We start from the raw sequence: 17,268 nt of genomic DNA, 5'->3' as shown, positions 1-17,268 counted from the left end.
CACCTTAAGGTGTATTTAACTACTTTTTAGTTATAACTTGCTAAAACACACATTCTAAAAAATAAGTGGGTGTATTATAGCAAATGCCTATAGGAGTTGCTAACGTACACCCACTTATTTTTCAGAATGAGTGTTTTAACAACATTCACCTTGAGGTGTATTTAACAACTTTTTAGTTATATCTTTGCTAAAACACACCTTAATAAAAACTAGTGGGTGTATCCTAACAAACCCCTTTATCTATATTCTTATCGCATCATCGACATATAACATAAAATATATCAATTTGAATAAAATAGTTAAATGTTCAAAGTTTGAATCATGGTAATAGAGAACACAGTCCCCGTGAGCATAACTCAATTAGCAGAGACATGCATTGTTATATGCATGGGTCGAAGTTCGAACCCCGGACACCCCACTTATTCACCTTGAAAAGGGTGAATTCTAACCACTAGACTACTTTAAAAAAAATAATAAAAGAACACATTAAAATGACAATTAACATACTAACATTTTTTATTAAAAAATCCAACGGACTAAGTGATTAAAAAATTCATTGAGCTAAGTGATTGAACTCAAATGGTTAATGAACTTCATCAAATGACAAATCGTTCGAGAGAACTCAAATTTAATTTGTGTGTGGAACGATTCTTGACCACACTGTACTTACTTCGTGATCAAACCTCGGATTACATTTTTATCTTGGGAAACAATAGTCATTGAAAGTTCACATACATATCCAAGTAAATCTGTTGAGCAACAATTGTGCTTTTTTGTTAAGATTTGTGGACTTTTCTAAAATTATTTTGCACTTTTTTTTTTTGTAGACAATTTTTTTTTACACTTAGTTCCTATTTTTTTTATTTTAATTTTAATAAAAATTGAAACATTTTTTTCTTCTATTTTTCTAATTAATTTATTTTACAACAAAAACCCCTAAAACGTAAAAACCCTACAATCTGCGTAACCTAGTTCTCTCTCTTCTCCGTCACCAACAACAAGCCACTCACAGGTTTGTCAAAGGTTCAATCTGTTAAGCTTAGATTACAACTTAACTAATAAACATTCATAAACGTGTTATTATTATGAGTTATGTTTGATAATATTTCTGATTCATTTGGTATTTTGAGTTTCTGAAGACTGTGAACTAATTGAAGATGACTCGCGGCATAAAACATCGTCAAAAGGCAAAGAGCAAGAACAAGGTATCATTTTTATTGCTCATTCAACAACCCTTTTGATCTCGCACTTTATTCTGCTTTTTATTTTCTGTGGGCACTTCTAATTTTTGTGTATTTTTGAAAAAATTGAAGAAACGGAGTGAATCATCTTCGGCGGCGGCGGCGCCACAGGTTCCGGTAAAAGTGTGGCAACCTGGTGTGGATAAGTTGGAAGAAGATGAAGAGCTTCAGTGTGATCCTTCTGCTTACAATTCTCTCCATGCTTTTCATATTGGATGGCCTTGTCTTAGGTAAAGAACAAAGCTTTCTGCTATATATATTTTTTTAAAGTATAAATAAAACCCATTATTTTGCTGGAGTTATCACTGTTAAATGGTAAAAGTTACACAATACAGTTCTTAAATTCATTTTTGCATCACCATTGCAATTCAAGAGCTATGAAGCATAAACACAATCACATGACAGACACATTGACATCGATAATAATTTGAGAAAATGACATAATTCAATGTAGTCACTTGGGTAGCACTTGGGTGACATAGAATTGGTGACATTGGTAACATTGGCCGATCACAATGTCACAAGCGGCTTTTTTCTCCTCTTTCACAAGAATTATGACATTGTGATTGGCCAATGTTACCAATTCTATGTCACTCAAGTGCTACCCGTAGTCACTTGTGTCGGTGTAGTACACTGGCACACACCTTCAATCAGAAGTGTCGGTATTTAGAGTTCAAGAGGAGAATCTATGCCACAATTTTTGTGCGTTTGCTTTAATTTCTATTTAGTATATCTGAGATTTACATGTCATGATTTATTTTTTGTTTGGGGATTTTGACAGCTTCGATATTTTACGTGACACCATGGGTTTAGTTCGAACAGAATTTCCACACACAGTGTATTTCATTACAGGGACACAGGTTAGCTTTATTTCTTTCTTGTGTGTTTTCTTTTATAGGATGTCTCATGAATCATCTTGAAGGCGTTTACTGTTCATTACCGATCAAATGGGGTAACGGAAAAGTTGATATTGGGCTTTGTAGACGAATATCTAGTAGAATTTTTTGTCCTTTAATGGACTTTTGAGTTTTTAATTCACTTTATTTTGTGACGCAACACATAGAATCTCCTTGTGATGCTATCTGCTAGTGACTATTAGTCTATCATAACTAGTGACTTTTAGTCTATGACTTTAAAGAATAACATCTAGCATTTCCTAGTCATGTTTTACTAGCTTTGTTTCTTGTGTCTTTTGCTTTGATTAACAACCTCGTTGATAATATGTTGCATGTGCCCCAGGCTGAGAAATCTTCTTGGAATTCTATTGGGATTTTTAAAGTATCCAATATTTCTGGGAAGAGACGTGAGCTGGTGCCTAAACGTGAAACTGATGACTCTGAAATGGATGGTGAGGATAGTGATAGCGAGGATGATAGTGAAGACGAAGAAGAAGGTGGTGCCGGTGGTCCTACTTTGCAGGTAACACCCTCTTCATATGAATTTTTACTTTTTCACTTAATCACCTCTTGACTGTGTTGAAGTTGATCTTACTGACATTTTGGTTCTGTTCACACCTACAGTTGCGGAAGGTAACTCACGAAGGTTGTATTAACCGGATACGCTCCATGGCACAAAATCCCCATATATGTGCATCTTGGGCAGAATCTGGTCATGTGCAGGTTAGTTTTAAAAACCCTATGACTGGTCCTTAGCCAAGTAAATGTTTGGTTAAAGCAAGCTAGTGTGCAGAGTTAATTTTTTTAATCGACGGATCATATTTAGTTATTGATTTGTGCAACCAAAAAGTTGCTCATAGTTTAATCAGTGATGAATTCATATTTCATACTATGTTAGTGGTGTAGTAAATGAGCCATTATTTGGCACCCTTCAACTTTTCTGTCGTATCAAATCTTTCCTACATGCTATTAGTGGCTCGAACTACTAACTAACTTTATTTTATCATTTTAGATTTTATGATTTCTCTTGAACCAAGTTATTTCTATTGGATCAGAGGGTTTTTTCTTGTTTCAATGTTGTGGCTGAATAGCACAAAGGATTCACAATGGGAATAGAGGGAAGATACTATTAAAATTGTCAAGTTCTTTTCAGCAAATTGCACTGATTGTTTTGGTTTGAATGTTGTTATTTTGCCATGGGCTGATGTCCCAGATTTTGTCATTACCCAAGCATCCCTTTGACAATGTTCTACTAAGAAGTAAAGAGTGAAGACAGAGACCCCCACATTAACAGTTGAATGATTGAAAATTTTCTAGTAAAGTGAGTATTTGAGAGCTTGGAATTGTAACTGAGGACTCGATTTGGATGTATTTTGATTGATAAGACATAAAAGCCACACATATTTTGTCATTTTGATTCTAATGAGTTGAAGTTTGCTGGTAGAATGTATAAGATTGAAGTGGCACTAATAAATTTAGCTACATGATTGTGGTTGGACTTTATTGTTTTTGTTATGGTCTTGCTTTTACAAACCATGCAGACATTAATTGTGAAACATATGTATAAAATGGAATCACAAAACCTTATAAGTTAATCTTTGAAATATGGCCCATAGTTTGTTTAGTACTATAACAGTTGTATAGATCAAAGTTGCTATCCCACGACCTGACTTGTGAACCTACCAACATTAGTATAGATAATATTTCTGCGGTTCCACAACAGGTCGGGAGATAATACCTCCGACAAAGTTCAGAGCTAGTATCTCGTTTGATTTGATAGGATAAATTATTCTGTTCCAGGTATAATTTTTGCCCTTGGGTACAAATGAGGTTACTCAGTCCTAAGTATTGCAATTGCAACATATTGAAATTTTGACAAAGTTCAAAGCTAGTATCTCGTTTGATTTGATAGGATAAATTATTCTGTTCCAGGTATAATTTTTGCCCTTGGGTACAAATGAGGTTACTCAGTCCTAAGTATTGCAATTGCAACATATTGAAATTTTTTAAGGTTCTTAAATTTTAGCGGCAGCTAAGGTTGTTAAGGGTTGCAATTTATATTTCTCTGCACCATCTCTTTCTATCAAAGAAGTTAAACTCTACTTCATTCTCACCGAGTTGTATATTTTTGTTCAAATCTGATTCTGCGTAATAAATTTGTAGATCTGGGACATGAGCTCTCATCTTAATGGTCTAGCAGAGACAGAAACCGAAGGTGTCCAAGGAGTTGATGCAGTTCAGGCTCCACTACAAAAATTTAAGCACAAAGATGAAGGCTATGCTATAGACTGGAGTCCTCTTGTTCCAGGGAGGCTTGTATCCGGTAATCATTGGGCTTATTTTTTAGATATATTTGTTTCTAGCATTTCTTCATGTTTCATTGTCAAAGTAGATATAAGGCTTGATGTTGATCTTCATGTTTGTAGGGGATTGCAATAATAGTATTTATCTGTGGGAGCCTACATCTGCTGCAACATGGAATATTGAAAAAACTCCTTTTACTGGACATACTGACAGTGTTGAAGATCTGCAAGTATGTACTCATCCGCCAAGCAATACCTTTTTCGGAACATTTCAGTGTTCAGTCTCTAACATAATTATTTTTTTACTTTACTTATATGTATAATAAGCGTTCTGTTGTTCAATGAACCCTTGCAGTGGAGCCCTACAGAACCTCATGTTTTTGCTTCTTGCTCCGTGGATAAAAGCATTGCAATATGGGATACTCGTTTGGGGAGGTCACCAGCTGCGTCTTTTCAAGCACACAAGGCTGATGTGAATGTATTGTCATGGAACAGGTATTCAGCATTGACTTTTGGTGTTCCATCGACTCAATTTTCATTCTATATCTCCTCATATCTGTTGTATTTCATTGTACTGAGTAGGTTGGCTAGTTGTATGTTGGCGTCGGGTAGTGATGATGGGACTATATCTATTCGTGATCTCAGACTGCTTAAGGTATGTTGGTGAATATTCCCCTTTGCCCATATAGAAAAACCATACAAAATTGTAAACTTTCTTCATTTATAACAGCAAAATTACTGTATAGGTACAATGCTATCTAATGTCAATGATGCTTTTTTTTTTTAGTAGAATAATGTCAATGATGCTTTAATTGTCTTATCTGGTTTCCATTTTCCGATAAAAAGTTCCTTATGTCCTAATAGCATATTACATCATTAATTTAAATTTATCTGAGCAGACTTTCTTTGCAATTATCTCATTACTGTATACTTGTATCTTTCATTTAGTGCATTTGAATCAAGTACCCAGAAATGCATTTTTGAAGGAACTTCTAGATGCACTTGGTGAAGAACTATCATGACATGAACTAGATTTTAAAAGAAACTTTCTTATTGTCTAATTTCTTCCGCCGACTATTTTGTTTTTGTTATTATTAATGATGTGAAAGTTCATTATTTTTTGAATAGGAAGGAGATTCCGTGGTAGCGCATTTTGAATACCATAAGCATCCAATCACATCCATTGAGTGGAGTCCACACGAAGCTTCTTCATTGGCTGTTTCATCCGCTGATAATCAACTTACGTAAGTAAATACGGTATTGAAAGCAATACACCATCCACAGAATTGTTGGACGAATTCCTAATAAATTTCAGGGATTTATTCTGTTTCTCTCATATTATCTTTGGGTTTTACCCTTTCATGGACTCTGCAAATAACTTGAGCTTTATATTTACCAAACTGCCTTATTTTTCTTACTTTGGATTTTAACAAGTTTAGTAATCCTTTGCCACAGAATATGGGACCTTTCTTTGGAAAAGGACGAGGAAGAGGAGGCTGAATTTAGAGCTAAAACCCAAGAACAAGTAAACGCTCCTGAAGATCTGCCTCCCCAACTATTGTTTATTCACCAGGTAATTTGAATCACTTTGCTCAACAATGAGTACGTTTGGGAACACTTATATACAGCTTAGTTGAACTTATGACATAAACACATGTTTAAGTGTTTGAAATAAGTTATGAAAAGTAAGTTTATTTCATCTGTATAAACTATTTTCAGCCTATTTGAGTATAAGCTAGGTTATGAAAACTGATTAAAAAAAAACTTTTATGAAAAGATTTTTACTACATTCCTTCTTTCATTATACAAAAGCTTATATGTGTTTAAGTTAGCTGCTTACCATGATAGAACTCCTTGATTAGATATATTTAATATTTATCCTCTTATTTCCTTTAACTTGAAACAGGGACAAAAAGACCCCAAAGAACTGCATTGGCACACACAGATTCCTGGAATGATAGTATGTACTGCAGCAGATGGATTCAACGTCCTCATGCCTTCAAATATTCAAAGCACCTTGCCATCAGAAGCTGCATGATACACGCATCGCTGTTCAGTTTTCAACCACCTTACAAGGCAGTATCTGCTATAGGTATTGCTATTTTAGTTTGGACAAGGTGCTTCGCTGTGCAACCATCCTGAATCTAAGTTATGCCAAAGAAATTTTGCTTTTGTACTTTTTTGATTTTTTTTTTTTTTTTTACCTCTATTAATTTCCTTATCTGCTTGTGCTAACTTTTGTAATCTTTGAGTTGAGTGTTTTGAGATGGTGGGAGCTAAACTGAGATATTATCATTATTTATGCAAACTTTGCTTGTATTATGTTTCTTTTCGACTAAAAAATATTCTTGTTTATGTTAGATGATAACGCCCAAATACTTGAAAGAAAAATGAGGATCTTGTTGCACTTATTTCTTGCCTCTTGCCACCACCTTCCAACGACTCTATTTTTTGCTGTGTCCATTTTATGCTCCTCTCTTTTGCAATTTCAACAAAAAAAAAGATGTTGGGGGTTAATTAATGGCGCTAGAGATCAAGACTTGCCCAATTTTTTTAAAATATGTTTTGGTTTAATAGGATAAGAGATCAGTCTAAAACTGACAGAGGAAATAGTTGTTTGTATAATAAAACGATAAAACTGCTTCCACGTATCGTTTGGTGTTGATTTAGAGTTAATTTATAAAGGTATAAAATGAAAAAAGTACTATTCTCACAACCCCTCAAAAAAGACTATTCTCACAAGTCACCGCACAAAAATAATATTGGCCTAACCCTATCTATAAAATGTATAATTTAAGGCTAAACATCCAATTTAGACTCCAATAATTTGGACATAATCCTATTGACAATAATATTCAAATTTGTTTATGAAAAAATTGATAGGAGGACACATTAGTCCCTCCCACATTGATTTCTTGAATTTTGAAACTTCCAAAATAGATCTAAAATAGTCTTTCATTATTTTGGATCAAATAAATTCCTCTTATATTATTTCGCTTCTCATTCTTCTTTCCTCCCACAAACCCTAAACCATTTGCGATTGAGAGACGACTGAGAACACCCATCATACAGCCATCGCAACACTGTTGCTCAACCATATTGCCCTACCATTTCATAGACCAGCACTACCCATCTTTAATATCATGTGATTCTGGTTTTTCTATATTATGGAATTATTATTGTATAGAACAATCTATCTATCAACAAAAAAAAAATACAATATTTTTTTATTGATATATTTATTATTTAATTTAAATTATTATTTTTAAGAGGGAGATAACATAACTGCAATTATTTTAGTCTAATGTACATATTTTGGTTTTCTCAGAACTATATATATTATCAACCAACAATATACAAATTGAATTTTGTATAAAAATTTATTTGAAAATAGATAAAAATAGAAGAAGTAACCCATGCGAAATAATGAACAAATTTAGTTTTTGAATCATAATTAATAATTATATTAAATGAAGAAAACTATTTCAAATGTTTATTTTTTTTAAAAGATTCAAATTTTAAATTTAAATAGTACATAAGAATAAGATAGGGGTACTTGTTTGATTTTATCTTTATTAAGGTGGCTGAGAAAAAAACAAAAAAAAAAAAAAAAAGATTATGAAAAAAGACAAACAAAAAAAGTAGTAAAAGAAAGAATGAAATGCACGTACCATAATAGTATGTGTTCTGTTCTGCTTGTGTTTGTCGTTTATGCGTCCACTATGACTGTTCCACTTCCACACTCTCCTCTGCTCTGCTCTGCTCTGCTCATTCCAAATGGTAGGAACGTTTTTTTCCGTTCAAACAAACAACACTCCCACTTCTTTCTTTCAACATTCTAGTATGTTTCTCTTTCTCTGTTTTTCCTCTCTGAATTTCATTTTTGTAGATAAAAATGAACAAGAAGCTTAACTGTTAAGAATCTCACTCTATTATTACTACTGTTATCAAATGATGCTCACAACTGCTAGTGCTGTATTTGGTTGTGTTACTTTTGCACTATTTATTTATTCTCATTTATCGTTTTAGATTCATGTTACTACTATTTTCTCTTTTCAAAAGACTCTTATAATAATTATTTAAGTAAAGACTGAACTTTTACGAGAAAAAGAAGTGATTTTGTCATTCAAATGTGTTTCTGTCTTTTTTGACTAATCATTTTCTGAGATAGATAAGTTTTCATGAATGTTTTCCTATCCCTCTATGCTGCAACTGTGCTTTGATTCAATAACAATCGCTAACTGTTGAGTTGAGTTGTGTTTTGTAAGATTAATCCATTTTTTTCCTTGGCAAAGTACTGGTGTTCATTTATTTATATTTTTTTGAAAACTTAGCAGGCTCACACTTTTTAGATGTTTCAAATATTCCTAATATGTGTGTTTTTATGATTTCTCAACCGAATACATGCCTATAGATATTCTTGATTCCTTTTGCATTTAGTGAATCATTGGTGCAGTTTATAAGTGGTTACTTTAGGGTATGTTTGGCTCTACTTTTAGAGATACCAAAATTGATTTTTACATGTTTCGATGTTCTTTAGTAGAATTGATTTTCCCTCCAAAATGATTATAATTTGAAGTTATTTCCTCTAAACTTGATTTTTGGCCTTGAGTTTATCGTTTAGGCCACTTTTACATGGATATATCCGAACCTAAATCACTTTCAACTTAACTTATTCATAGCTAAAATCAATTTCATAGAATCAATTTTTGTTACTGCAAAACAAACACACACTCATTTCTGACTTGTTAAAATGTCTATAAAACCTTGTTATACCTTTCCTTGTTTCTTGAAAAGCAACAACATTAGAATTGATAATCTCATTTGGTTTATACTTTGCAGATTAGATTACCTAATTTCTAAGCTTTTCTGATGGACTTGAATGCAATATCTCCCTCTTCCCAGTGGGACTGGGAGCACCAATCATTCTTCCACACAAAAGCAACTGAAAATCCAAAATTACAACCACCAAGCTGGAGCATCAAACAAGACCGAGAAATCAATGCCGGGTTGTTCGATACACCTGGTGGAAGTGATATTTTTGGCTCTGCATCAAGGAGTTCAAAATCAGCTTCAAATAGTTCATCGTCAAATAGGGATAATAGCAAAACATGTATTTTTGCTTGTGGAAATTCTCATACACCAGAGCTTTCTTCTGTCTCTGGTGAACCATTGCTCACTCTACTCGGAAAACGAGTGTACATTGAGGATGTATGTCCGAAAAGTAATTCCAAAAACCTATCTTTTTCAAGGGATCTTGCGTCATCTTTAAGTATTGGAAAGAAATGTAAGTTCAATAGTCAGAACTTGCAATTTCCGCGCTGCCAGGTTGAAGGTTGTGGCCTTGACCTTTCATCAGCGAAAGATTATCATCGCAAACGAAGAGTTTGTGAAAGTCATTCCAAATCTCCTATGGTGGTTATAGATGGTATGGAACGTCGATTTTGCCAGCAATGTGGCAGGTAAAGCTTCTTAACAAATGTATGATTGTTTCAATGTAATTGACATAGGAAATAATTTTTTTTTTTTTTTTTGGTAGTGACGAAATGTTGTTAGCACATCATTATAAGCTAATATCACTACTCAGTCTGATTAAACTTGCTGTCTTTTTTGAATGGTGTTGAATTATTTGCTTCGAATGCTGAAGGTTCCACGATCTGTTTGAGTTCGATGAAAAGAAAAGAAGCTGCAGAGAACAACTTTCACGTCACAATGCAAGGCGACGTAAGCATCAGCCTGAAGCACTCCAATCAAGTCAATCAGTTTTGTCTTCACGCTGTGGTAATACTTATTTTTCAATAGTTTTGCAGTTTATCTCAGTTTCTGCTTGTTATCTATGTTTGGGTGTTAAAGCTGAAAAGATGAAATGTGGAAACACAAGACCATGTTATGCATACCTTAGTTGACAATAAACATTGCTGAATGAAAGATGTTTTAAAACTTGACATGCTTAACGTCACATTTCTTTGCTGTCCTGCTTATTTGCGTAAGAGTTTACCTTGCAAGTTACAATGGACATTAAATGTGATGTGACAGAACTTCTTAATTTGCTACAATTTCCTATCTTTTTAGTTCTGCTCATTTTTTCTTTAGTTTCATAGATCTTATTGGATTGTCAACTGTCATACGTTTCGATGGTAAAGAGGCTTAATCTTCTGTAACATGAATAAGTTAAGCATGTTCAAGAGTTCTAGCTGTAACAATTTTATAATAACCATGCAAAGTAACAGTCATGTTATTCTTGATAATTACTTATTGTCAGAAAGGATATTGCTATATTTAGAGTTGTGGGATGAGGACTGGATATAGTTAAAGGCAGATTTAAGAGCCTAAGTCTTTAGAGAATTAAGGTAGCGTACTCCTTATTAAGGCATATGATACAAATAATTATCATGATTGTTTGGACTTGAGTGTGATTATGACATGCCTAAGCTGAAGTCTTTACTAACTAGATTTGTATGAGTATGCCATTCTTTAAAACCTGATTTTGTAAAAAAAACAACTTTAAATTTTGCTGTTAGTTGAAACATAGACCAAAGAACATTCACTTTTAGTTTTTTATAGGTTTATTGTAGTTTTTTTATAGGTTTATTGTAGTTAATTGCAAGTCGTTTATTTCTCAATGATTCAAATTTTACTGCTCTCTTCTAACTTCTAATATATTTTGGTTCCGCAGATGGAAAGCAACAGATGAGTCCATTTGCTAATTCAGAGACTGCTACAAATTTAGCCTGGCAAAACATGAACGGCCGCAAGCTCTTCCAAACAAAAGACAACACTAACACACAAGGTACTGTCACTATGCTTTCTGATGATTCCGTTGTCCATTTTACATCCAAAGTTCTTGCAACCAAAAGTATCCAATTGAGGTTATTTCACGTTTATTGCCACATTTTTTGTGCTGATTTGTTATAACTTTGCAGGTGTAGAAGATTTCATTACCGTTTCTGATACAAATGATAAACAAGACTTTACTTGTGCTCTCTCTCTTCTGTCAACTAATCCATGGGATTCATATGCGACTAAATCCATGTCTCTAGAACATTCTAATCGTCCAACCAGTGCTGTTCAAGCCGTAACTCATGCAATGAGTCAGCGCGTGCCTCTTGTTTAATCAGAATCATGGTCAACATGTCAATTCCAGCATGTGGATCTCATAATGTGAAGAATTTCAACTGTTCAGAGAACCTTATTTTTCTGGTTTTAACTAGTTTGATTAACATAAATGTTCTTACTCCAAATAGTCTCAACCTAATAAATTTATAGGACCTAAATTTTTGTTGTAATGACTATTTTTATTATCTCTCTCTTCTCGTGGTATCATAGCGAGAAACACGAAACAATTCTGGGAATATTTTTACTTGTGATTTAGTTAACTCACTTAACTGCATTTTCAAAAAAGGGGAGCTTAATCTGATCATACTAAAAGTCATTTTATTTGTCATATGTCAAAGTGCAGTGGTAATTTTGAACATTTTAGAGCCCGTTTGGAATTATTTTCATATCATTTCTGTTTCCAGACGTTGGTAACCTTCAATAAAGGATTTAAAGGATATACATTGTCAGTGTAAAATAGTTTTACATTGATATCCAATGAAAACCTATTGTTTTGTTGGCCACCTCACGATTATAAGGATATTTTGAAATTAATTAGTAGTACAACATGGATAAATTGTAGTTTCTCATTGGATGTCGGAGTAGAAGCTCATTGAACTCTTTTTATAATTCCAACTGAAAATAAAAAATGTTTTCTGAATCCAAAATAACCCTTGTCATCTGTTATTTATATAATCTAATATCTGTCCTGTTCTAATGCCAATTGTAGCCCCTTTTCAACTTTCTTCTTCTTCTTCTTTTCTTTTCCAGTTGCCATACCCTTAGTTCGCTGCATTTTTATATTCCTTTGCTTACTTTTCTAAAACCTAAAGAACAAATCTATATACATATTCTAAAACTATATATATTTTGACAAATCTATATTATTTAGTAACAACAATATGGAAAAACAAAAGTAACCCATGCAAACAAAATAGATATGTTTTGATCTCAATATAGTTTATGATAGAACATTATAGTGTAATTCTATCCATGTAGCCGACCAGGGCCGTCTTAACAAATTCATAGGCCCGGTTTTAGTTTTATAAGGGATGCAAAAAAAATTAAATTATGGGCCCAAAAAAATTAAATAAGTCATTTTAAAAAAAAAAATATTATTAAAAATTACACTTTGGTGGGTGGGATTTGAACCCATTACCTCTCACTCAACAAAAACTATCCTAGCCACTGAAGCACGCTAAACATATTGAAATTATTGGCTTTTAATAGATATATAACCATTATTTAGTGTCTTACATATTTTAAAAAAAAATTTTGGGCCCCAAAAAATTGGAGGCCCGGTGCCATAGCCCAGCCCCGACGGGCTATGGGCCGGCCCTGTAGCCGACCAACGGTCAACTTAATAACTAATTTTTTAAAAATAATCAAATCGTCTCATCTCAATTTCTTCAACGTTTATCAAATGAGTCCTTCCGTCAATTCGATATGTTAATTAACGTGCAATGTTGAACATTGAACTAGCCTACTTAAGGACGAAGTAGCTTACTGAGGGTAGTAAAGAAGAAGGCTGGATGGTTTTGTCTTTTCTGGTGGGCCACCTGTCCACTGTGCTTCTCTGCTCATTCCAAATGGTTGGAACACTGCTTTGTCCATTCAAACAACAAACAACGTTATAGCTAGCTAGCTGTTTGTCGCTTCTGCCACCACCTGTCACTATTCAAAACATCATTTTTATAACAAACAAACAATGCTCCCTCACTCCCACTCTTCCTTCACCCTTCCATTCTAGTGGTACGTTCCTCTTTCTCTGTTTTTCCTTTATCCTCTCTTCTTTTTTGAATTTTATATTTGCAGTTAAAATAAAAATAAACAACTTTAACTGTTAAGAATACCACTCTATTAATTACTATTTATGGTAAACTCATGTTCCTATTTTCTCTTTTTCAAAGACTTTGATAATAATAGTTTAAGTAAAGACTGGACTTTTATGAAAAAGAAGTGATTTTGTTGTGTTTGTCTTCTTTTTTTGGCTTATCATTTTCTGAGATAGTTAAGTTTTCATCAGTTTTTTTATCTATATCTCTATGCTGTAACTATGTAATCGTGTCTTTGATTCAGTAACAGCCAGTAACTGTTTAGTTGATGTTGTGTTTTATGATATTAATCCATTTTTATGAAAAAGAAGTGATTTTGTTGTGTTTGTCTTCTTTTTTTGGCTTATCATTTTCTGAGATAGTTAAGTTTTCATCAGTTTTTTTATCTATATCTCTATGCTGTAACTATGTAATCGTGTCTTTGATTCAGTAACAGCCAGTAACTGTTTAGTTGATGTTGTGTTTTATGATATTAATCCATTTTTTCATTTGCAATTAGAAATAGTGTTGATTCAATAACAATCACTAACTGTTGAGTAGAAGTTGTTTTTGTATGATTAATCCATTTTTCTTGCCTTGGCAAATATTAATGGTGTTGATTATTTTAAAAAAAATGAAAAGGTTCACACTTTTTAGATGTTTTTTATGATTTCTCTACTGTGTACATATATGTATATTCTTTGTGCATTTTGTGAATCATTGATGCAGTTTATAAGCAGTTTCATTTCTTTAACTTGTTAAAGTGTCTATAAAACCCTGTTATACTTTTCCTTGTTTCTAGATTAGAAAAGCTACAACATTAGCATTGATAATCTCATTTGGTTTATACTTTGCAGATTAGATTACCTAATTTCTATGCTTTTCTGATGGACTTGAATGCAATATCTCCCTCTTCACAGTTGGAGTTGGAATGGGATCACCTACCATTACTTAATACAAAAGCAACTGAAAACCCAAAATTACAACCACCAAACTGGAGTATGGAACTTGACCGAGAAATCAATTTCGGGTTGTATGATACACCCGGTGGAGGTGGTTCTTCTGGCTCTGAGTTAATTCATGGTTCAGCATTTAATCCACCAAACCTTTCTTGTGTATCTGGTGAACCATTGCTCAATCTAAGACTTGGTAAAAGGATGTATTTTGAGGAAGTTTGTCCAGAAAGTGATTCCAAAAATCTTTCTTTTTCAAGGGATCTCATGTCATCTTCAATTCTTGAAAAGAAATGCAAGTCCAATGGTCAGAACTTACAATGTCCACCACGCTGCCAGGTTGAAGGTTGTGCTCTTGATCTTTCATCCGCAAAAGATTATCATCGCAAACGAAGAGTTTGTGAAAGTCATGCCAAATCTCCCATGGTGGTTATAGATGGTTTGGAGCGTCGATTTTGCCAGCAATGTAGCAGGTAAAGCTTCTTAACAACTGTATAATTGTTTAGATCTAATTGACATAGAAAATAATAGTATTTTTTTCGAATGATGAATTCTTGTTAGCACATCATTAAAAGCTAATATTACTACTCAATCTAATTCTACTTGCTGTTGGTGTTGAATAAATTGCTCTAGAATTGATCACTTTTCTTAAAATGCTGAAGGTTCCATGATCTGTTTGAGTTTGATGGAAAGAAGAAAAGCTGCAGACGACAACTTTCAAATCACAATGCAAGGCGCCGTATATATCATCGTCAAGCTGTCCAATCAAGCCAATCAGCTTTATCTTATTCACGCAATGGTAATACTTATTTTTCTCTGATTTTGCAGTTTATCTCAGTTCATGCTTGTTATCTGTTTTTGATTGTTAAAGCTGAAAAAATGAAATGTAGAAATCTAAGAGGCTAAGACCATGTTATGCATGCCTTAGTTGACTATTAACATTGCTGAATGAAAACTGTTTGAAAAATTGAAATGCTTAACACCACTCTTCTTTGCTGTCCTGCTTATTTACTCAAGAGTTTGCCTTGCAAGTTACACGAGACATTAAATGTAATGCAACAGAACTTCTTAATTTTCTACAATTGCCTATCTTTTAACCTCTTGTAAGTTCTGTTCATTTTTCATTTATTTCATAGATCTTATTGGATTTTCAATCGTCATACATCTGGATGGTAAACATGATTAAACTTTTGAGTTGTGGACTAGATAGTTGATTTAGTTAAAGGCATAGCGTACTCTTGATTACAGAATTACACAAATCATTATCCTGATTGTTAGAGTTTGGACATGAGCGCGAGTATAACATTCCTAAGCCGAAGTATTTACTAACTAGATTTGTATGAGTATGCCATTCGTTAATACCTGGTTTAGTAAAAATACAACTTCAAATTGCTGTTAGTCAAAACTTAGACCAAAGAACATCCACTTTTGGTTGTTTCATAGGTTTATTATAGTTAATTGCAAGTCATTCATTTCTCAATGATTCAAATTTTACTGTTGTCTTCTATCTTCTAATATATTTTGGTTCTGCAGATGAGAAGCAACAGATGAGTCCATTTTCTAATTCCAAGACTGCTACAAATTTAGCCTGGCAAAACATGCACAACAGCAAGCTCCCCCAAGCAAAAGATTTTCCCTTGAAGCCTGCAAAAGACAACATTGACACACCAAGTACTGTCAATATGCTTTCTCATGATTCCAATTTCCATTTTACATCCAAAGTCCTTCCAACCAAGAGTATCAATCCAGGTTATTTCACGTTTATTGCCACATTTTTGTGCTGATTTTTTTTTACTCTTGCAGGTGTAGAAGATTTCATGAACTTTTCTGATACAAATGCTACACAAGACTTTACTTGTGCTCTCTCTCTTCTGTCAACCAATCAGTGGGATTCATATGCGACTAAATCCATTTCTGAAGAACATTCTAATCGCTCGACCAGTGCTTTTCAAGCCATAACTCATGCAATGAATCAGCGCATTCCTCTTGCTTCATCAGAGCCATGGTGTAGTGATCATGATCAATATGTCAATTCCAACATGTGGATCTCAAACTCTGCAGATAGCAATCACTTTCAGAAATTTCAACTGTTCAAAGAACCTTATGAGTATGGTTTTCACCAGCTGGGTTAACATGAATGTTCTTACCCCAAATAGTTACAACCTAACAAATTTACAAGCAACAAAGATTCATCTCACGATTTCTTATTTGTAGGACCTAAATTTTCGTTGTAATAACTACGTTTATTATCTCACTTTTCTTGGTATCTTATTGAAACAGGAAGCACTTCTGGAAAGAGTTTTGTATGCTATTAGGTTAAATGCTTTTTCACAATAGTGGAGCTTAATCTGATCATACAAAAAATCATTTTCTTTGTCATATATCAAAGTGCAGTTGTAGTTTTGAACATTTTAGAGCCATTTGGATTTTATTTTCATTTTATGATACAAGTTTGAATTACAAAAATATCATTTCCGTTTCCAAATGTTTGTACCCTTATATAAGGGATTTAAATATGCGTGTAAAATAGTTTTACACTAACATCCAATGAAAATCTATTGTTTTGTCAATCACCTCACTATTGTAAGGATGTCTTGTGATTAGTAGCATGATATAGATAAATGGTGGTTTCTCATCTGATGTCGGAGTATATGCTCATTGAACTTTTTATAAATGACCCTTATAAATCTCTTGAGGGAGAGTTATGCTGCCAATTATGATTCTACCCTATTTGAGGGATTAGTTTTTACAATAGCGCGTAGAATATACACAGTTTACACAAAAATAAAAGACCAATTCACTTCACGACTATCAAATAAATCTCTCGGTCAAGTCCAAACGTCTGGCACATGTGCAATGTTAAAAGTTGAAGCATAGCACCTTCCTAGTTACCAAGGGGTATAGTTAAAAGGGAGTAATGAATGCATCTAAAAATTTGTGGACGGTCTTATATCTAAGGACAAACT

General features: G+C 33.5%; 3 protein-coding genes across 5 annotated transcripts; all 3 read left to right on the top strand.

Annotated features, from left to right (window-relative positions):
* The first annotated feature begins 956 nt into the window (after positions 1–956).
* On the top strand, positions 957–6,616 carry LOC146933163 (Transducin family protein / WD-40 repeat family protein). Of its 2 annotated transcripts, none has more exons than XM_085704882.1 (13): positions 957–1,012; positions 1,140–1,205; positions 1,314–1,471; positions 2,023–2,101; positions 2,481–2,660; positions 2,762–2,860; positions 4,301–4,460; positions 4,564–4,670; positions 4,796–4,935; positions 5,023–5,095; positions 5,569–5,684; positions 5,896–6,013; positions 6,347–6,616. In XM_085704882.1, exons 2-13 carry the CDS (start codon positions 1,158–1,160, stop codon positions 6,476–6,478), a joined length of 1,410 nt encoding a protein of 469 aa, XP_085561008.1. In that variant the 5' UTR covers positions 957–1,012; positions 1,140–1,157; the 3' UTR covers positions 6,479–6,616. The 2 variants fall into 2 exon arrangements, with proteins under 2 accessions (XP_085561008.1, XP_085561009.1); XM_085704883.1 differs by having other exon boundaries at positions 1,131–1,205.
* Positions 6,617–8,119: 1,503 nt separating this feature from the next.
* On the top strand, positions 8,120–11,783 carry LOC146933162 (squamosa promoter-binding-like protein 2). 2 transcript variants are annotated; one of them, XM_085704889.1, is made up of 5 exons: positions 8,120–8,220; positions 9,283–9,902; positions 10,088–10,221; positions 11,117–11,230; positions 11,364–11,783. In XM_085704889.1, exons 2-5 carry the CDS (start codon positions 9,313–9,315, stop codon positions 11,552–11,554), a joined length of 1,029 nt encoding a protein of 342 aa, XP_085561015.1. In that variant the 5' UTR covers positions 8,120–8,220; positions 9,283–9,312; the 3' UTR covers positions 11,555–11,783. The 2 variants fall into 2 exon arrangements, with proteins under 2 accessions (XP_085561015.1, XP_085561014.1); XM_085704888.1 differs by having other exon boundaries at positions 8,171–8,281.
* A 1,368-nt stretch (positions 11,784–13,151) lies between these two features.
* LOC146933161 (squamosa promoter-binding-like protein 12) lies at positions 13,152–16,875 on the top strand. Its single transcript, XM_085704887.1, has 5 exons — positions 13,152–13,287; positions 14,207–14,775; positions 14,965–15,101; positions 15,836–15,973; positions 16,106–16,875. Exons 2-5 carry the CDS (start codon positions 14,237–14,239, stop codon positions 16,432–16,434), a joined length of 1,143 nt encoding a protein of 380 aa, XP_085561013.1. The 5' UTR covers positions 13,152–13,287; positions 14,207–14,236; the 3' UTR covers positions 16,435–16,875.
* Positions 16,876–17,268: the final 393 nt, after the last annotated feature.

The sequence above is a fragment of the Medicago sativa genome, chromosome 4 (assembly GCF_051527215.1).
Source record: "Medicago sativa cultivar Bolivia chromosome 4, Bolivia_mono, whole genome shotgun sequence".
In the NCBI taxonomy this organism is placed as follows: Eukaryota; Viridiplantae; Streptophyta; class Magnoliopsida; order Fabales; family Fabaceae; genus Medicago; species Medicago sativa.
The sequence above is the reverse complement of the archived record's forward strand: the minus strand, read 5'-3'. Positions and strand labels throughout refer to the sequence as shown.